This window comes from Coenobita brevimanus, chromosome 64 (genome assembly GCF_032717465.1).
Source record: "Coenobita brevimanus isolate Jiangsu-jjx chromosome 64, ASM3271746v2, whole genome shotgun sequence".
Classification (NCBI taxonomy): Eukaryota; Metazoa; Arthropoda; class Malacostraca; order Decapoda; family Coenobitidae; genus Coenobita; species Coenobita brevimanus.
Window position 1 is genome coordinate 520229 of NC_137017.1, and position 19490 is coordinate 539718.

The window sequence follows — 19490 nt, forward strand, 5'->3', positions numbered from 1 at the left end:
TCACCACTGCAGCAAGATGGCAAAAACTATAGTGATGTTCATTATATCAGTATGCAGATGAAGGATTATGTTTTCTGTTATGTTCATTGTATTTTACATTACTTTTCCATTTCAGAAGGAAAAAGTTGAAAGTGGGTGAAAATTGTTAATTTTTCTGCTTTGTACAGGTTAACCAAACATATACTAGACTTGCTCACTTCCATGTGGTGACTTTAATTTTTACTGCTACCAGAGAATACTGTTTCAGCTTAGAGGTGTATCACTAAAAATTGTCATGCTTCTCGCAGGATCACGATGGACTGAGATTAACAAAAGAATTAGTGCCTGGGTTAACAAAAATAAGGAATTCCCTGACTATGTGGACATCTTAAACCTGGTGAAGAAGGTTACAAAGCAGAGTAGTTTACCATTGAGGCCTGAGACTGTCAGAGTACAAGGTGAGTTACGTTACAGTACTGTTTTTATTATTATTATTGTGTTAGTTTCACTTATCTGTGTTTCATCTCTGGACCCTACTTCATTCCATCCATAGGTGAGAAAAGGGGTTTGGATGGTGATTTTTTTTTTTTTTTTTTTTTTTTTTTTAGGAGTAAACAAGATGCCATTGAAATAACTTCTTCAGATCAGTTTTGTTTCAGTCAGGATAATGCAAAGTAAATTAGTAATGTCTGCATAGAGTGTTTTGTGAATTTGTTTTTAATATTTATTATAAACTCATATGTTGTCACGGGGTTTTTAAGATAAATGCAGTATTAAAGGATAATGTTCATTAATACTGAAGAGCAGGGACAATGAATTGTCTTATGAAAATCAAGTAATGATTACTTTATGCTGGCTTGCTTCGCTGATTCTCTAAGAATGAGAATTTATAAACTTTCTCAACAGTACACAGCAGAGACTAATTACTCACAAATGCTGTTTATTAGTACTGTTGGCCTCTGGAGAAAGTGACTTCACCCCTGACAATCAATAACTAATGCTATTAATGATATCAGGTTCTTGCTGATGCGTTAACTCCTAGATGGCACAATGGATTTTAAGCTTAATACAACAAGACTGGCCTAAGTACCAGTTATGAATAGCAAAGCGTTTATGCAATCTAGGAGCTATAAGGGAAATAAGCTCAATTATGGAAAAATGAAACACGAGTTTACATTACATTAAACTCAAAGAAGAAGAACCGTTAATTTATTGATTACAAAGAAATAAATTTACGTTACATTTCAAAGTGAATTCAAATAAAGAGATCGCACTCACTCGCTCACTCAGAAGCTAAACTCTTAAACCTAGGAAAATACAAAAAGAAATACTGTTCAAAAAGTGGACAGAGCGGATGACTGGGCGTCGTTACTGGAAGGACACTGCACTCGCTGTCTCTCACCAATCACACTATGTGGGAGTACGGCGGCGGTGAGAACCGCGTCGTAGGAAGGACACTGCCACACACTACTTCTGTGGCGCTCAAACCTTGACTGACTAAATCGTGGGAAAGAGGGGAGTGCTGTGGCCTCATTACTAACGACTAGAATGAGCGAAACATGCCCAAAATAAATCGTTCAGCGGAAGTGCTATCGTCTCGCACGAAGACGATCATTTATGACAGTGAAAAATTGTTTTGAAAACACTCCCGACCGGGTGAGCGTTTAACTGAACGATAACACTGGGATTCCACTAGAGTTCGCGGTTTCCCACCAAATGATGTCACGAGCCGACTCGTGACATATGTACAGTAAGTGCAGTCTCTAAAACACATTTTTAAAGCAAAAACGCAGGAGGGTACCTTGTACAGAAGTGCAGTTGAACCTTACTGATGCCATTGAAATAACTTCTTCAGATCAGTGTTATTTCAGTCAGGATGATGCAAAGTAAGTTAGTAATGTCTGCATAGAGTGTTTTGTGAATTTGTTTTTATTATAAACTCCTGTGTACAGGTGACCCCCCTCCCCCAGCCATCAGGAAATGTATAGTACATCCTCTTAAAAAAAGGATACAGATGGCTAAATGTTTGAGGTAGAACCAGGATTATAGGGGACAGAATGGTTTGTGGATGCATCTGGCCCATTTCATTGGGTATGCTGTTAGTACTTCTTTTATCTTTCTTTCTGGACCCTATGTCACTGACATCTTTAATGGGAAAATGAGATCAGATGATGATCCTTATCATAATGGAGTTAACAATGATGAAGATGCTGTTACAGTATAATGGTGATACAGAACTTTTATTACAGCCCAGGAGTTATTCCGTGATGTGGGGAAGATGCTGAAGGATCGTCGTGAGAGTGATGACCTCTACAGTATATACGCCTATGCTGAGGAAGAGGTTGAAGATCCTGCCACCAAGGATGAGGATCTTAATCAAAAGTTAATTGAAAATGAAAACATTGCTAAGGATAAATTAGAGAAGGTAAAAATTATTTTTTGTTGTACTCATATTGTTGATGGAGTGTGATGTTACAGAGATCATGCCAAGGGAGAAAATAATTGGAGAACTTGGTAGTATTCTGAAGGTAGAATAGTTAATGTGAAGGTAAAGAAAACTGTGTAAAACTGTGTTGCTACCACACTTGTATTGAGTGAATCCTGCAAATTATGTGAAAACTTTCCTTGTTATTGGCTTTAGAAAAAACCTTGTTCAGGTAGGTGTTTGTGTAAGAAGATTAGATGGTTTAAGTATTTTTCTAAAGTAAAGAAAAGGTAGTAGAAATGTGTGGAATTACAGGAATTACCAACTGGATGTGGTAGGTGGGGGCAATCACCATCCACTCTGTGTACTGCTGCTTTGGGTGTCTGCCCTTTCCTCTCTTCCATCCTTCCTCTTCTGTCTTTCATTCCTTCATTCTTTCCTCTTTCTTCTGCCTACGGGTGACTCTACACTCCCTTTTCTGTCTTTCTTTCCTTCATCCTTTCCTCTTCCTTCTACCTGTGGGTGACTACACTGATTGACAAGCTAAATGGCTTGCTGTACACCAGGAAACGATTTACTACGCTGCGTGGTAACCATATAACCAAATTTTGGCGCCTGGTGGTTTAGTGGGAAATTAAAGTGTTCCAGTCAGATTGAGATTGTGTAGGTTTGTATCCAAGGGGTGGTTTGGGTTTATTGCTCATGTAATGCCACTCAGGGATGAGTGAGACTGGTCACTCTCATCTTAAATGTCAGGACCAACTTGCCTAGCCCAGGGCTTTTGTGCTCCTTATGGGGTGATATAGGATTGGATGATGGATGGATAAACACCGAGTAGTCGTGTGGTAGAGAACCAGGTTGGAGACTGGAAATTTTTATTTCATGTAAAATGCTGCAAAAGATGTAGATCAGTCATCTGTGTTGTATATATTCTAGACTGTGAAAGCCTACCCTCAGATCTGGTACTAAAAAATTAGATTGTCATGTACCGTATATGTACAAGGTGCTACCCAAAAGTTCCTGAAATTTGAAAGCAGGGCGGAAACCGCATGTCACATGGTGAATGGATGCTAGGTGGTAGTGCACATATCTGTTGTTTGTTTGTGTGTCAAGTGGCGTCGTGCAGGGTGGGTACGTGTGCTGCATATGTGTGTTTTTTATTGTTGTGTTTGGGTTAGTTTACAAATTTTGTGACCTCAAGAATGGAGGATGTGAAAGCAGTTTGTGTGCATCAAGTTTTGTGTGAAACTCGAGAAGAATCCGGCAGAAGCTTACATCACCAGTAATGACATATGAAAGGGAGTTAGGGTCATTTCTGGCCATTGCCTTGAGCTCCATGCAGACCATGCAAAGCTGCTTGTGCTCATCAGTTGGGATAAACATGATGGTAATCTGTCTCTTGTCAAGGTTGCCAGCCAAAATGCATTGGCAAGTTCCATATGATAGGATAACAGTGTCACAGACATCATGGATTGTTCTCCTGCGATCTTTGAGGTTGGTTGCACGAACTTGGCCACATTGTCAGGAGTTGATCTGGTGGAAGGGCAACCAAAACATGCATCGTCATATGTTGACATTCGTCTGTTTTTAAAACACTTAAATCAGTCGTAGATTTTTGTAACCCAAAGCATTGTCACTTGCAGCAAGTAAATATCCATCCATCCATCATCCAATCCTACCTTGCCCTATGAGGAGCATAGGAGCCTGGGTCTAGGCAAGTGGGATAAAATACTCAGGTAATTTCAAAAGTACTGGGGTAGTATACCACTGATGTTGGTTTGGCTAGCTTTTGTTTACAACCAAGCCAGCCACTCAAGGTCACAGACTCTCTCACATTGTAGTCATCATCATCACCATCATCATCCGGACCTCCTTTCCCATCCTAGGCCAGGATGAGGAGTAGCATTGTCCAGACAGCCCTGATTTGCCCAATCCAATAGGCCATGCTTCCATTCTCCTCACAACGTTCGTATAGCCAGCTCGATCTCTTATCAGTTCCGTAGCCACACCATCTTCCAAACCTCTCTTCCTCACACACTCATCCACCATATCTCTCCACCTTCTTCTTGGCCTACCTTGCCTCCTCCCTCCTTCAGATTTGCTCAGGTATACCTTTTTCACCACTCTGTTGTTATCCATTCTCTCCACATGACCATACCATCTCAGTACACTCTCTTCGATTCTGGTGACCACCGACTTCTTCACTTCACACCTTTCACGAATCACACTATTATGTATCCCATCCACTACCAGTGATGTTTACAGCTGCTCTGCTCTCTCTTTTCCCATTCATCAGGCTTTCAAAATATTCTTTCCATCTGGTCCTTACTTCATCCTCATGGGTTAATAATCTACCACCTACATCCTTCACACCATCACATTTCTTTCCACATTCATATCTACATTTCTGCACCTCTTTCCAGAATAACCTCCTATTTTCAGAGTAGTTCGCAATCATTTTTCTTCCTAGATCATCATTTACCTCCTCTTTTTTCCTCTTCACTAGTCCCTTTACGTGCTTCTTGCTCTCTGTATATTCAGTTCATATTTCAACTGAACCCCTGTCCTGTAACCACCCTAGGCACTTCTTTTCCTCCACCGCTTTCATAACCTCCTCATCCCACCATGCCGTACCTTTCTTCTTTGTTGTTAACCTTGCCACACCACACACCACTTTAGCATTCCTAACTAATCAGTGAATTGGAATGAAATGGATCTGGACATCCTGTGGAATCCATAGGGGGATCACATTGTAGTAAGAAGTAGAATTACCTTACTGATTCACTTCTTATTCTCTCTGGTTGTTTTCTATATTATTTTGATGATTTTTATGGTTGTAAATGATTGATTGCTGATGGTTTTCTGTTCCCTGTTCTTTATATCATTGTACATCCCGAGTCACTCATGTTTGTTTATCAAGCATAGTGGGAGACTTTCTAAAACCCTTACTATGGGTTACAGCCATCATCCACTTACTTGATGTAGTGCCACCTACTTCTTCCATCTTTATCACTCATTTTCTGTGTCTGTCCTTTTCTTTTCCTATTTCTCTACTATTTCCTATCACTTTTTATTACTCCTCTTTCCTTTTCAGAGGGCATTACATTGAGTGACAAACCTAATGGTTTCCTGTAAACCAGGAAGCCATTTATGATGCTGGGTGGTAACCGTATACCAACCTGTACATGTTCCCTACATGTCAGCTGATGGGTTGGTGGAGGGTTAGTGACCCTCCCTGTAAAACAGCTAACTCATAGACAAACATTCCACCCCAGATGGGATTGTGGTGTTTGGCTATAGAGAGATAAATAGATAGAAGCCAAACCCCTCTTGAGTGTATATTTAGCATACTGACAGTGCCCTTCACAAAGCTGACAGCTTCTCTTTGAAGGTTAGTATTGGTGTTGTGATGAGGAGAGGTAGATTGAGATGGTCTGGGCATGTGGAGACGATGGGGGATGATAATTGGGTGCAGAAGGCAAGAAGTGTTAATGTCGGGGTGGGGTTGTGAGGGGTAGACCGAGAAAGACGTGGGACGAGGTCATCAAGTGTGACCTCAGGGTTAAGGGACTGAGCAGGGAGGCTGCAATCGATCGCGCAGCATGGAGAGCCGCCATTAGGTGACCAAGGCCGACGCATGCAAGCATGTTCGAGCCTTCAACAACGAACGAACAAACTCCAGTTCTGTATTGACCCATCAGGAGCACTGGGGCGTGGGAATAGGGTGTTAAGTCCAGACATTTAAGTGAGTGTGACCTGATGACAACACAACGAGCTGCGTGGAACCACTGTCTGACTCACTTCTTCATAATTTCTGCGACATTTGCCCTTTCCTCTAACTTTCCCACTGTTGAGCACCCCCTCTCCTTCTCTAAACCTCACCTTCTCTTCTGAACTGAGACTCACCTGTCTGAGGCAACTGATAGCAAACTCTTTTTTGTATCCTCCTACTTTCTTTATACTTATTTCAAAGCCAAAGGTGGCTGTTGTGTATATGTACGCAACGACTTTTCTTGCTCTCGTGTTCCGAACTTGATTCTTCTGAATTCTCTACCCTCTGGCTTTGGCTTTCCTGTCATTATCTGTCTAAGTATAGCTGTGCTGTTTACATATCCCTTATTTCTACTGACTATGAAAATTTTTTTGACAATCTTCTGCATTGAAGCACATCCTATCTGTTTCTCCTTTTTCTGAAATCTCCAGGCTAGGAGATTTCAGTGTTCAACCCCACCTTTGGCTCTTCTCTCCTTTCACCGGTGCACCTGGTGAACAAGCCTATATCTTTTATATCCTTAATGACCTAGTGTAGCTTGTACACCACCCAACCCATATCCTTGACCTCCTTGAAGAGATTTCCAACATACTTGACCTCTTCCTTACAACTAATCCTTCTGATTACACTGTGAATCATTCTTCTCCATTGGGCTCCTCAGATCACAACCTTATTACCTTAACCTGTCCTGTCGCTCCAGTACAGCTCGTGAACCCTCCAAAGAAACGTTGGTTGGTGCACTTTGGAGCTGCTGATTGGGAGGCCCTTAGGCGGTACTTCTTTGATTTTCCTTTGGATTGATTATGGCGTCCATGGCTGGGAGCTATCCGAGTGTGCTGTGCACATTATGGAGGTTATTCTGTCGGGCATGGAAGCATACATCCCTTTCTCATATCCTTTGACTAATGCAAAAAAAGCCTTGGTTTAATCACGCTTATCCTAATGCTGCCCACAACAAGGAGAAGGCCTATAAAAGGTACCGGGGCCAACCCACCCCTGAATCACATATTTTTTATGTTTCAGCCCCGAATCGTGCTAAGTCTGTTCTTCGCGGTGCTAAAAATAATTTAATCCATACTAAATGTTCTCAACTCTCCAACTCGAATTCTTCCCCCTCCTTCTGGCACCTTGCCAAAAACTTTTCAAACAACTTTACATCCTCATCCTTCCCCCCTCTTTTCTGCTCTGATGGCTCTGTAGCTATGTCTTCTGCTGATAAAGCAGATCTCTTCGCTCAGACTTTTCCCTTCAATTCCACCGTAGGTGATTCCGATGCTGTTCCTCCATCACTTTCCCCTCTGATTTCCTCATGACTGACATTAAAATTTCTTTAACTGATGTATTTTCTACCATCACAGGCCTCGATACTAACAAGGTATATGGGCCTGATGAGTCCCTCCTGTTGTCTTCAAGAACTCTGCTTCTTTGCTTACACCCTCCCTAGGTAAACTTTTTTGCCTTTGTCTGTCAACTTGTACCTTTCCTTCTTGCTGAAAGTTTGCTCTCATTCAGCCAGTCCCAAAGAAGGGTGACAATTCCCAACCCTCTAACAATTGCTTTAACATCCTGTGTCTCAAAAGTTTTCGAGTCTACTCTTAACAGAAAAATTGTAAAGCGTCTTTCCTATCACAACCTTCTTTCTGATCATCAGTATGAGTTTCATCAGGGACACTCCACTGGTGATCTTCTCACCTACCTCTCAGTCTCCTGGCCATCCTCCTTTCGGGACTTTGGCGAAAGCTTTGCCATTGCACTTGACATCCCAAAGGCTTTCGATCAAGTCTGGCATAAATCTTAAATTGCCAGACAGCCCTCTTATGGTTTCTATCCTTCTATCTGTGCCTCCATCTGTAGCTTCCTGTCTGGTCGTTCTATAGCTGCTGTTATGGACAGCCAGTGTTCTCCTAGATCTATCAGTAGTGGTGTTCCTCAGGGCTCTGTCCTATCACCAGCTCTCTTCCTTTTTATTTATCAGTGACGTAAGCTGTACGTCTAATCCTATCCACGTATACGCTGATTATTCCACCTTTCACCTTTCCATTCGGTTCCCACAACGTCCATCTCAGCAGTTGCTTCAGCAAACAAGGGATGAGGCTATGGCACAGCTAATGTCGGACTTGGGTTATATCTCTGACTTGGGTAAAAGTAATCTTGTTTTTAATGCATCAAAGGCTGTTTTTACACCTATCAACCTGACAGAATTTTCCACTGGAGTACCCACTAATGTTTAATATTATCCAACTGAATCCTGCATCATCCTTAAACATACATGGAGTTTCATTCTCTCAGAATTTATCTTGAAAAGATCATATTACATCTCTTGTAAAATCTGCGTCCAAGAGATTAGGTATGCTAATCGACTCCATACTTTCTTTACCCCTGCACAGTTGTTGACTTTATACACGGATTTTATTCGCCCCTGTGTAGAGTACAACTCTAATGTGTGGGGGAGGCTCTCCACATACAGCTCTTCTCAGCAGGGTTGAGTCAAAGGCATTTTGTCTCATTAGCTCTCCTCCCCTTACTGTCTCCCTTCAACATCTGTCTGTTCGCCGCACTGTTGCATCTTTATCTCTGTTCTCTCACTACATTAATGGTCACTGCTTCTCTGAACTGTCTGCTTTCATCCCTCCACCTCTACGACTGATGCATAGTAGTCGTCTAGCAACAAACTCTCATCCCTTTTCTGTCCAACTCTCTAATGCAAGAGTTAACCGTTACTTCCAGTCCGTCATTTATGCAACAGGTCAACTCTGGAACTGTCTTCCTCTGTCTATATTTCCTACTTCCTATGGTCTCCAGTCTTTCAAATGCAGTGTTCAGGCATCTCAAAATAACGGATCTTGAATTTGGCTCTCTTTTGTATTGTTTTTGTTTTTTTTCTTGAAAGGAATGGTTTGCAGGCTCCTGGCCTTTGGTTCCTTCTTCCATACTTAAAGAAAAAAAAAAAAATGCTCAACTTACGTGGCTTTGTGCAACCATAAAATCCTTATCATTCCTTGGATATAAACCCATGTGGGCCTAATCTGGTTGGAGCACTTGAAACCACTAGATCACCAGATTTCCATTTGTTGGTTGTATGATTGCCACCTAGTGTAGTACAGTAAGTTGCTTCCTGGCTTGAAGTAAACTCCTAGACAAGTAACTTAGTGTGGAGTCATTTAATGTTAGTACTACATTGAATGAATGAATGGTGAGCAGGTACACCCATCTATCACAGTTTGCATGTTGATGCTTGTATTATATGCACCAGATTATATTCAGTATTATGCATTGTTTTTCATCCTTCATTCCAGGTGTTCCAAGAGTTTGTTGACAAGGATGCAGTGGCAAGAGAAGAAGCTGATAAAAATGTAAAGAAAAAAAAGGGTTCTCCTGTGAAAGAAGAAGTAAAAAATGAGAAAGTTAAAATTGAAGTAAAAACTGAAGCCAAAGTGGAGGGTGAAAACGAAACAGTTGCCAGTGATAATGTTGGCAGTGAGATCAAGCAAGAGGGACATGCTGAAAAAATTGGAGAGGCGGCTGATGCTGAGAAAGAGGAGAATGTACATAATTTTGATATAGACAATGAGGATTTTGAGGAGGAAGAGGATAATTATGATATAGATAATGAGGATGATGAATATCTAGAAGAGGATGATGATGATGATGAGGAGGAGGAAGTTATTTTGGAATCAGAAACAGTATGTTCTACAGTCCAGGAAAGTGAAATTATCGATGATGGGGAAGAAACAGATGATGACCTGAAAGACATGTTGGCAAGTGCCTGTGTAGAAGAGGAGGAGGAGGAGGAAGAGTCTGACTCAGAAGAGGGTATGTACTCTTCATTTCTTCAGTTGTTAGTGGTAAGTGGAGATGCTCACCGTACACTCACTGAGTGTAGTGCTGCTCTCAGGTGACAGCCCTTTCCTCTCTTTGTTCCTTCTTTCCTTCCTTCCTTTTCTGTCTTTCTTTCCTTCATTCTTTTCTCTTCCTTCTACACTGAGTGACAAGCCAATTGGTTTCCTGTACACCAGGAAACCATTTACTACGCTGGGTGGTAACCATTCACACACTTGATGTAGTGCTGCTCTCAGGTGTCTGCCCTTTCCTCTCCTCCATCCTTCTTTCCATCCATCCTCTTCTGTCTTTCTTTCCTTCATTCTTTCCTCTTTCTTCTGCCTGCGGGTGACTTTACACTCCCTCTTGTGTCTTTCTTTCCTTCATTCTTTCCTCTTCCTTTTGCCTGTGGGTGACTCTACACTGAGTGACAAGCCAAATAGTTTCCTGTACACCAGGAAACCATTTACTACACTGGGTGGTAACCATATAACCAAATTTTGGCTCCTGGTGGTTTAGTGGGTAATAAAGGTGCTCCAATCGGATTGAGCCAGTGAAGGTTTATATCCAAGGGGTGGTTGGGGTTTATTGCTCACGTAATGCCACTCAGGGATGAGTGAGACTGGTCACTCTCATCTTAAATGCCAGGACCAACTTTCCTAGCCCTGGGCTTCTCTGCTCTTCATGGGGCAACACTGGATTAGATGATGATAGTGAATGACAGTATATCTGTCTGTTTGCCTGGGAGTGCATGCTGTGAGAGATGGCCTCAACAAAAGGACCTCCTCGCATTTCTGTCCTCAGCACATACCCTTCTTTGTTTACTCTTGCACCTTATCTCTCCACCCTTTTATTGGTAATCCATGCCCTTCAACCACCTCATTCTTGTGTAGTTTCCCTATCCGTCTCTCATTTTGCACGTTCTTGGCTTGACAAACACTGAAGAGTGTTTTTTTACATCCAGACATCTCTCACCTCCCTTTTCCTTCCCAAAAAATGAGGATGGTGGACTGCAGGATGGTAACGTCAGCCTGCAGTTCACCAGGTTCATGTTCAGATGAGCATGGGGTCGCAGTATCAACAACAGCAATTGGTGTGAAACTTTGGTGTGGCATGAGTTTAAGAAGTTGAGAGAAATAATTGAAAATGAGATTTTACAGGTACAAAAAAAGCAGCCAACCACCGGCATCCTCAAAGTTAAAGGTCAGTGATGAGAGTTGTAAGTAAAAAGGTATGGGGTGGCCTGCAGCTCCTGCAGTTATGTCCAATGCTGAGCCCATTTGTGGAAAAAAAAAAAAAAAAATGTTGGTAGGTATGCATGTTTAGTAAATATTATATTTTTTTATGTTTTCCATTTTCAACCTTCCCATAAATCAAGCCTCATTATTGCTTTATTCATCATCATCATCATCCAGACCTCCTTTCCCACCCATTGGTAGGGTGAGGAGAACTCAATGCTAACAGCATTTGGTGTTCCCAGACAGTCGCCCATCCATGTAATAACCAGTCCCAGCGTTGCTTAACTTCACTGATTGGACAAGAAGCGGTGCGCTCAACATGGTATTTGCAATATAGTATATATTTGCTTTGATGAGGGTGCATCAGTACTAAATTTGCTTACTGTATTTTGATGATACTGTGTTTTTCTGAATAGTGAGCAGGAGGTTTGCTTTTGTGACAGAGTTCTGTAAATGTCTGTGAGTGATATATTTTTAAGGTAAATGCAAGTAAAACTTAGGGTTCATGTGCAAGAATGAAGCTTTCCATGTGATGTGTTGGATGGACTTAAATTAGCAAAGACATTTAAGGACTTTGATGCAAAAATAGCAAAGAGTAGTAATAGTAGTAGCAGTAGAAGTAAAGTAACCTTGGTCTGTTCAACTAACCCATCAGTCACAGACATGAAATTGGCCTGCATGGCCATCCCATGTAGTTAACTGATTTTCCCATGTGGTGTTCAGTTCCTTGCCACAGCAAGGCAAAGAGAAGAGTGTAGAGGTTTGGTTCATGTGTGGATGCAGCATTTACATCTCCAACCAGTTAACAGTTACACCTTACAAGGCTCCACATTACCCTGTTATTTGGTTACATGGTTACCACTCGGAAATGTAAATGGTTTCCAGGGTTACAGAAAACTGTTAGGCTTGTCGCTCTGTGTAGAGTTGCTTTGGAAGAAGTAGGCAGCACTACTTCAAGTGAATAGATGATAGTTGCCACCACCTACAACTTAAGAAAAATGAAGTAAATGTACAAAGGAAATGAGAAGTTGAGTGGCATGGAGAAAGCAAGTGGCCAGTGTTATGAAGACCTTGTTACTGAACAGAGGTATTGGTGTGGATGCTCCAGTAAGACTGCATCAAGGTGAGAGAGCATGAAGGTTGGGGATAGGCAGGCAAACCAAAAAGAAGGTGGATGGATATGATGAATTAATGTGTAAGAAAGTAAGGTGTGGAAGGGAAATTACATGGTTGAGTTGGTTGGATTAATCATGTACAAAGGAGCACAGGACAGGGGTTTAGCACTTCCTTTTACCTTGATAGTTGATGTGTTTACAATGCAACAGATAATGAGAAATGCCTCTGTGGAGGAAAATACCCCAAAATAGGTGCAAATGAGGTAGAGCCAGAATTCCAGGGGTTTGAGTGGTAAGTGAAAGTGTTTAGCTCATTCCATTAGCTGTTGATTGTTCTCCCGCATTTTCTTTCAAGCCCTTTTTTTTTTTTTTTTCCCCCAACCTTACCTCATTAAGAAGAGAGTGGTAAATTGATAATTGTGATTTATACATAGTGCTCCCTCTTGGCTTGTAATGAAGTTGTTTTGATTTGTTGGGATTCCAAGCTGAATTGAATTAAGATTTCATTGGAAAAAGAAGTATTTGGTTGTTGATGATGATGATGATCTACCCCAGTCTGTCTGACCAAGCAGACTCATCAACTACAGGCAAGCAACCACCCTTGCAGGGCAGCCACATAGAGTGAATGGATGTTCCCTTGGAGGTGGCAGCACCTCACCACAGCGAGGTGCAGGAAATAATGTGGAGGTTTGGTTTCTGGATGGATGCTGCACTTGCGTTTCTCCACCCAGTTAACAGGCACCATAGCAGACTCCACATCATCTTGTAATTTGGTCGTATGGTTACCACCCAGGCTTGTAAATGGTTTCCTGAGTTACAGGAAACATTAGGCTTGTCACTCGGTGTAGAACCACATGGAGTGGAAAGAACAGTAATGAAAATTGACCAGAAGGAAAGGCAGAAGTAAGAAGAGAGGAGAGTAGACACTGAGATAGAACATTTAAGGGGAAGGAAAAGTAGGCAACACATCAAGGGAATGGTTGATGGTTGCCACCACCTACCAACAATTATTATTTTATTATGCAGTAGATTTTTTTTTTTTTTCCTGAGTTATCTTCTAAATTGACATGTGTCTAAAGCATCGGAATATATTCAGAGCCATAATGTGGTTTATGGTTTGCATTGATTGGATAGAATAAGAAAGTGAGAGAATGAATTTGAATAGGGTGTTGAAGAGGGTTCATGCAAATAAGATTGATGGTGGGAAGAAGTGTGGAATGCCAGGAATATGGATAGATACAATAAATGCTTAGTGATAAAGTGACGTATGAAAGGTGCGGAAACAAAAGGATTGACAAAAGTTCAGAACAAAATGGGTAGATAAATTAAGCACGGAAATGTGGCCGCAGTTGATGTAAGACTCCCACAGGTGAGTAAAGTATATCTTAACCCTTAAACACGGTCATGGGGTGTAAGATTCCGTCACCACTTTCATCACATTACCAGTGCGTGGTGATAGGGAGCAGTCCCTTGGGTCTCTCAGTAGCTTCATGTCTCAGTGTGCTCTAGTAGGGGAAGGTAGTGTCGCGGTGCTTCCTCGCACGTGGTGCAGTGTAGGGGGGGGTTAGGTAAATTGTACCCAAGAAGAATAACCAAAGAATGAATAAATAACGTAAGTTACAATGGCAAATAACAGTAAAACCTATTTTTAGAGCAAATATATATATTATCTTTTATTTCAGTCAACATTATCGTTCATTTACAGTAAAAAAAAAAAAATGTAAAAAAAAAAACAAAATTAAGGATTTTCGGCATTTTTTTTGAGTAGCCCCTAAGGAACCTAATATACCTCATTATTAAGTACAATATAATGGATTCTGGAAGTACAGATGTTATATTTCCTTGTAATGTTTACAGATTTATTAAATTTTGATTACAACTATTTTTTTTTTTTCAAAAAGGGGTACAATACACCCCAGAACCGTGTTAGTAGTAAAAATTCCCACGACCGTGTTCCAGGGTTAAAGTGAAAATTTTTTAAAAAGTGAAGATAGTTTTTTCTCATGAGATGGAGCCAGTTATTCAGAGATGATGTGTAAATTAATGTGTGGCCTGTATCATTGGGTACTCTGTTGATAAGTTACTTTTTATGCTTCCACCTCACCCCACCCACACACACACACACAACCAAGGGGGAACAGGAATCCTAGAGTCTGTCCCTAACTATGTCACTCACTTGATCACTTTACCATTTTGAATGATGGGATACAGGCCTTATGGAACATATGTTGAGGGATGGGGGTACAGTACAGTATTGGTGGTGTGTCTGTTTGGGGTGTGTCTGAGGTGCATGTGGTGTGCATCTAGTGAGTCTGTATTATGCCAGAATAGCTGTAAATATGACAGGAGCAGAGTAGTGCCCTGGAATGTGTATCTGTGGCATGGCTGGGGTGTGTCTGAAGTCCATGTGATGCATATCTAGTCAACTGCATACTTCTGTCATGCTGAAAGGTTTATAAATATAACAGGGGGCGACAGGGCAGAGCACTGGGCAGTTAACTGTACTAGAACAGCTTGTGAGCCAGGATGGTGTCATTAAAGTGCTTAGGAGGTAAATGCAGTAGTTATTTCTTTCTCCTGTAAATAGTGAAGGAGTGGATGTGATTGTCATAGGTGTCATTTGTTTTTATCCAGTCAACCATATTTATAAATAGGAGTTAAGAATTTGGTGATGATAATTATTTTGATGATGTGACTTGAATACTTAGTGCATTTACCCATTTTAATTAGGGTACCTCTTTATTTTACAGATGTTCCAATTGTTGGTTGTCAGGACTTGCTGAGTGATGAAGGAGAGAAGAGTGATGATGACATTGTTTGTTTAGATGATGGTGATATATTAAGCCAAACACCACTTAAAGCCAGTGCTCCCTTCCAACACCAACCTTATGAGAGCTCTGATACCGAGAAACGCAAGTTGGAATTTGAATCATCCTCTCAGAAGAGACTGTGTGTTGAAACTCCAGCCCCTTGATAATTTATGTCTTAGGTTTGGGAGAGTATGAATGTAACTTGATTACTTTGTTGTATACAGTACATGAACCAGATGATTTGACCAAGTGTTAGTTTTAGGTTACATTTCCATCCCTTTAATTACCCTCAACAATGTTATCTTCCTGTAGCTACATTTTGCATTAAGTTGCTCATTAAACACACTGCCTTTCAAACTCAAAGAAGGAAGATAATTCAGTATTGGTACCATGTGCTCGTATGTTACTACGTTAGTCCTTGATTTTAGATATATAAAGTAGTGTGTGTAAAATGGAGCTGTAAAAGAGAAATATGTGACATAGTAATATACATTCAGCTTGTTTATATATTTTAGATTATATATTTTTGTCCATAAATTATTATTTTAGATAATGCTTGATACTTCACTTGCAGTATAACTGTTGTCATTTTGGAACCTGAGAACAAGTCGTGCGGAATGATCAGGAAATTATATTTAGATATTCTGATGCTGAGTTCAGTGTGGAGATTTATTAACAACAGGAAAGCATATACATTTATACCTGTATTTGAATATGTCATTGATCTTCCACTTTACTCTCTTTATGAAGTTGCAGGTCATTTGCATTTGGAAAAGAGGCCAGAACTCAGGTGTTCCTCATCTTCCTCGTGACTGTGGTAAGAAGCTATGTTTTGCATTTACAGTAGGTACTCATCCAAGATATGTAATTGGAAAAGCATACAGTAGATGGTAAACATATGGATATAATGTGGTAGTGGTATGTTTCTGCAGTGTGATTATGTAATGTGGCTTTATGATCCTATTATATCCATAGTATTGGCTGTTTTTTTTTTTACCCACAAAGGAAGAAAATATTTTTTGTAATCCTTCACTAAATTTAACGTGCAATATAAGAAGTAGTACTTGCAAGTAAAGCATTTGAATATAAATGTAGTATTACTAAGCAGATTAATGTAGGAAAGCATTGCATATCAAGATTATTGTTACCAAATTTAAATGTAACTTATTCAGTCGTAATTTAATAAACTTTTCTTCATTCTGAATACCTAACTGTCACTTCTGATTATCATAATGCCATACTTAGTACAGTATGCTGTTCTTTTGTTGTTTATTGAGGTGAAGTGTGTAAGCTCTGACTTATTAACAGAGTACGGGATTGCATATTTCCTTCTTGCAGTACGGTATGCAGACATATAAGAAAGTACAGTACAGACTTGGGTACCTTATATTACTTACAGTGTCCTCCTTAGTTACTGTTATATTTGGTTTCCTTTTACAGTTTGCAGTGTGTTACCTAAATTGCTATGCAACACACACCCCAAATCCATGCCATATGGAGATGTGTTTGTGATTATCATGTCTGAAAACTGTATTTTCTTGCACAAAACAACCCTGCAGTATACAGGGTGATCCATATATAGCACCTCTTTTGCAACTCACCTGTCCCTCTCTTGTATGTTGCAGGAGTGACTCAGTCTGTTTGGTGTGAGGATCGCGGAAATTTTTTTTGCTTCATTAAATTAGTAAAGGTAAAGATAAGGGTAAATGCCACAAGGCACTTAGCTTCAGTGCTCATCTCCTAAACTTGGTCTTTGAGTCAATGGCAGGCTTTCCACTCAATATCCTGGGCTACTGCATCATTCAGGTTACCACAATTGCCACCCCTGGGTGTTAACATAGGTACTAATCAGAGTTGTTAAAAGTTCTTAATTTTGATACTCAGGTTAAAGTATCATTTATCCAAGTTGGATAGAAAGCTGATGACAAGGAAAGCTGGAGTTGCCATTTCATCAGCCCTCAGGACTAGCTTCTGACCATCCCCCTTTGCTGAACTTTTTCAGTGCTTCAATAAGACACAGAGTAGGCCAGCATACTCTCCTACACAATTTGCTCCAGCTGTCAACACCAAACTGTATGCATATTACACACCACACTTCCTTTTCTGAATTAAAAACAAGAAAATGGTATCTCAATGCCCAGCCTCAAAATCCCTGGGGGGGGGGGATTAAAAGCCCCCACCATGCACCCCTCACCCAGTGACGGCAGGGAGAGATGGCTCACTTCTTCTTCATTTCTGTAACATTTGCAGCCTTTCCTCAAATTTTCTCCCTGTTGAACACCAACTCTCTTCATCTGAACCTCACATTTTCTTTCTTATTGAGACTCATCTGTATGGGGCAACTGAATGGAGACTCTCTGTATCCTCCTACTTTCTCTATACTCCTTTCTATTCTCCTACTTTCCCTATACTCCTTTTAAAGTCAAAAGTGGCTGTTGTGTATATGAATACAACAACATATCCTGCTCTTCTGTTCCTGAACTTGAATCTTCTGAATTCTCTACTAGCTGGCTTTGGCTATCATGTCATTCTCTGACTAAATATATATGTGCAATTTACTTATTCTGTAATTCTGCTGACTATGAAAAATCCTTTGAGTATCTTATTTCTAAGATGCAACACATCCTATCAATTTCTCCTCTTTCTGAAATCTCCATTCTAGGTGATCTGTGTTCACCACCACCTTGGCTCTTCTTTCTTTTCACTGATCCACCTGGTGAACAAGCCTACATCATTTCCATCCCTAATGACTTAGAACAGCATGTACAGCACTGTATCCATATTCCTGACTAACTTGGAGAGAGTTCCAACATAATTGACCTATTCCTTACAACTAATCCTACTGGTTATGCAGTTAATGTTTTCTCTCTGCTGGGTTCCTCCAGTGACAACCTTATCACCTTAATATGTCCTATCGCTCCAGTTATGCATGTGGACCCTCCCAAGAAGTGGTGGCTTTGGCACTTGGGAGCTGCTGATTGAAAAGCCCTCAGGCAGTACTTTTATTTTGCCCGGAATGATTATTTCTTCCAAGGCTGAGAGGTATTTTAGTACACCTTGTGCATTATGGAGGTTATTCTCTCAGGCATGGAAGCCTACATTCCTTTTTCTTATCCTGTGACTAATGCAAAAACACTTGGTTTAATCACGCTTGTTTTAATGCTGTCCACAACAAGGAGAAGGCCTACAAAAGGTACCTGAGCCAACCCACCTGTGAATCTCATCTCGTATGTTTCTGCCTGGAATCATGCTAAGTTTTCTTCACTGCTGAAAATAATTTAATTAATTCTAAATATCTGAACTCTCCAACTCAAATTATTCCCACTTCTTATGGCTCCTTGCCAAAAACCTTTCGAACAACTTTACCTCAACATCCTTCCCGCCTCTTTTCCACTGTGATGGCTCTGTAACTGTTTCTTCTACTGATAAAACAGAGCTTTTCACTCAGACACTCTCCTCCAGTTCCGTCTTAGACAATTCCAATGCTGTTTCTCCTTCACTTCCCCCCTCTGACATCCTCATGGCTGACATTAAAATTTCTTCGATTAATGTATTTTCTCCCATCACTGGCCTCAATACTAATAAAGCATATGTGTCTGATATGGTCTGTCTTGTTGTCCTCAAGACCTGTACTTCTTTGCTTATGCCCTGCCTAGGTAAACTCTTTCACCTCTTCCTGTCAACTTGTACCTTTCCTTCTTGCTGGAAATTTGCTTTCATTCAGCCAGTCCCAAAGAAGGATGACCATTACTAGCCCTCTGACTATTGCCCAATTTCCTTAACATCCTGTATTTCAAAAGTTTTTGAATCTCTTCATAACAAAAAAATTTTAAAGCATTTTTCCCATCACATTATTCTTTCCAATCGTCAGTTTGGGTTCAGCCAGGAACGCATCACTGACAATCTTCTCACCTACCTTCCAGACTCCTTGTCATCCTCTTTTCAGGACTTTGGTGAAAGCTTTGCCATTGCACTTGACATCTCAAAGGCTTTTGATTGAGTCTGGGATAAATCTGTAACTTCCAAACTGCCATTTTAAAGTTTCTGTCCTTCTACCTACGCCTTCATCTCTAGCTTCCGTTTTGGTTGTTCTGTAACTGCTGTTCTAGACGGCCATCATTCTTCTCTTAGAGCTATCAGTAGTGGTGTTCCTCAGGTCTCTGTCCTGTTACCAACACTCATCCATCTATTCATTAGTGGCCTTTTGATATGTACATCTAAATCTGTCCACTCATACACTGATGACTCCACCCTTTGCCTTTCCATTCGTTTCTCATAGTGTTCATCTCAGCAGTTGCTTCAACAAACAAGGGGAGAGGCAGTATCACACCT

The 19490-nt window shown here is 40.7% G+C and overlaps 1 protein-coding gene across 1 annotated transcript in view; it reads left to right on the forward strand.

Annotated features, from left to right (window-relative positions):
• LOC145404603 (uncharacterized) overlaps positions 1-15627 on the forward strand; it is a 50298-nt gene extending 34671 nt beyond the window's left edge. Inside the window, exons 8-11 of the mRNA XM_080276121.1 lie at positions 288-437; positions 2229-2404; positions 9473-9989; positions 15099-15627. Coding sequence (XP_080132247.1) covers positions 288-437; positions 2229-2404; positions 9473-9989; positions 15099-15322 — 1067 coding nt within the window. The 3' untranslated portion in view covers positions 15323-15627. The remainder of the gene's footprint in view (positions 1-287; positions 438-2228; positions 2405-9472; positions 9990-15098) is intronic.
• The last annotated feature ends 3863 nt before the right edge of the window (positions 15628-19490 follow it).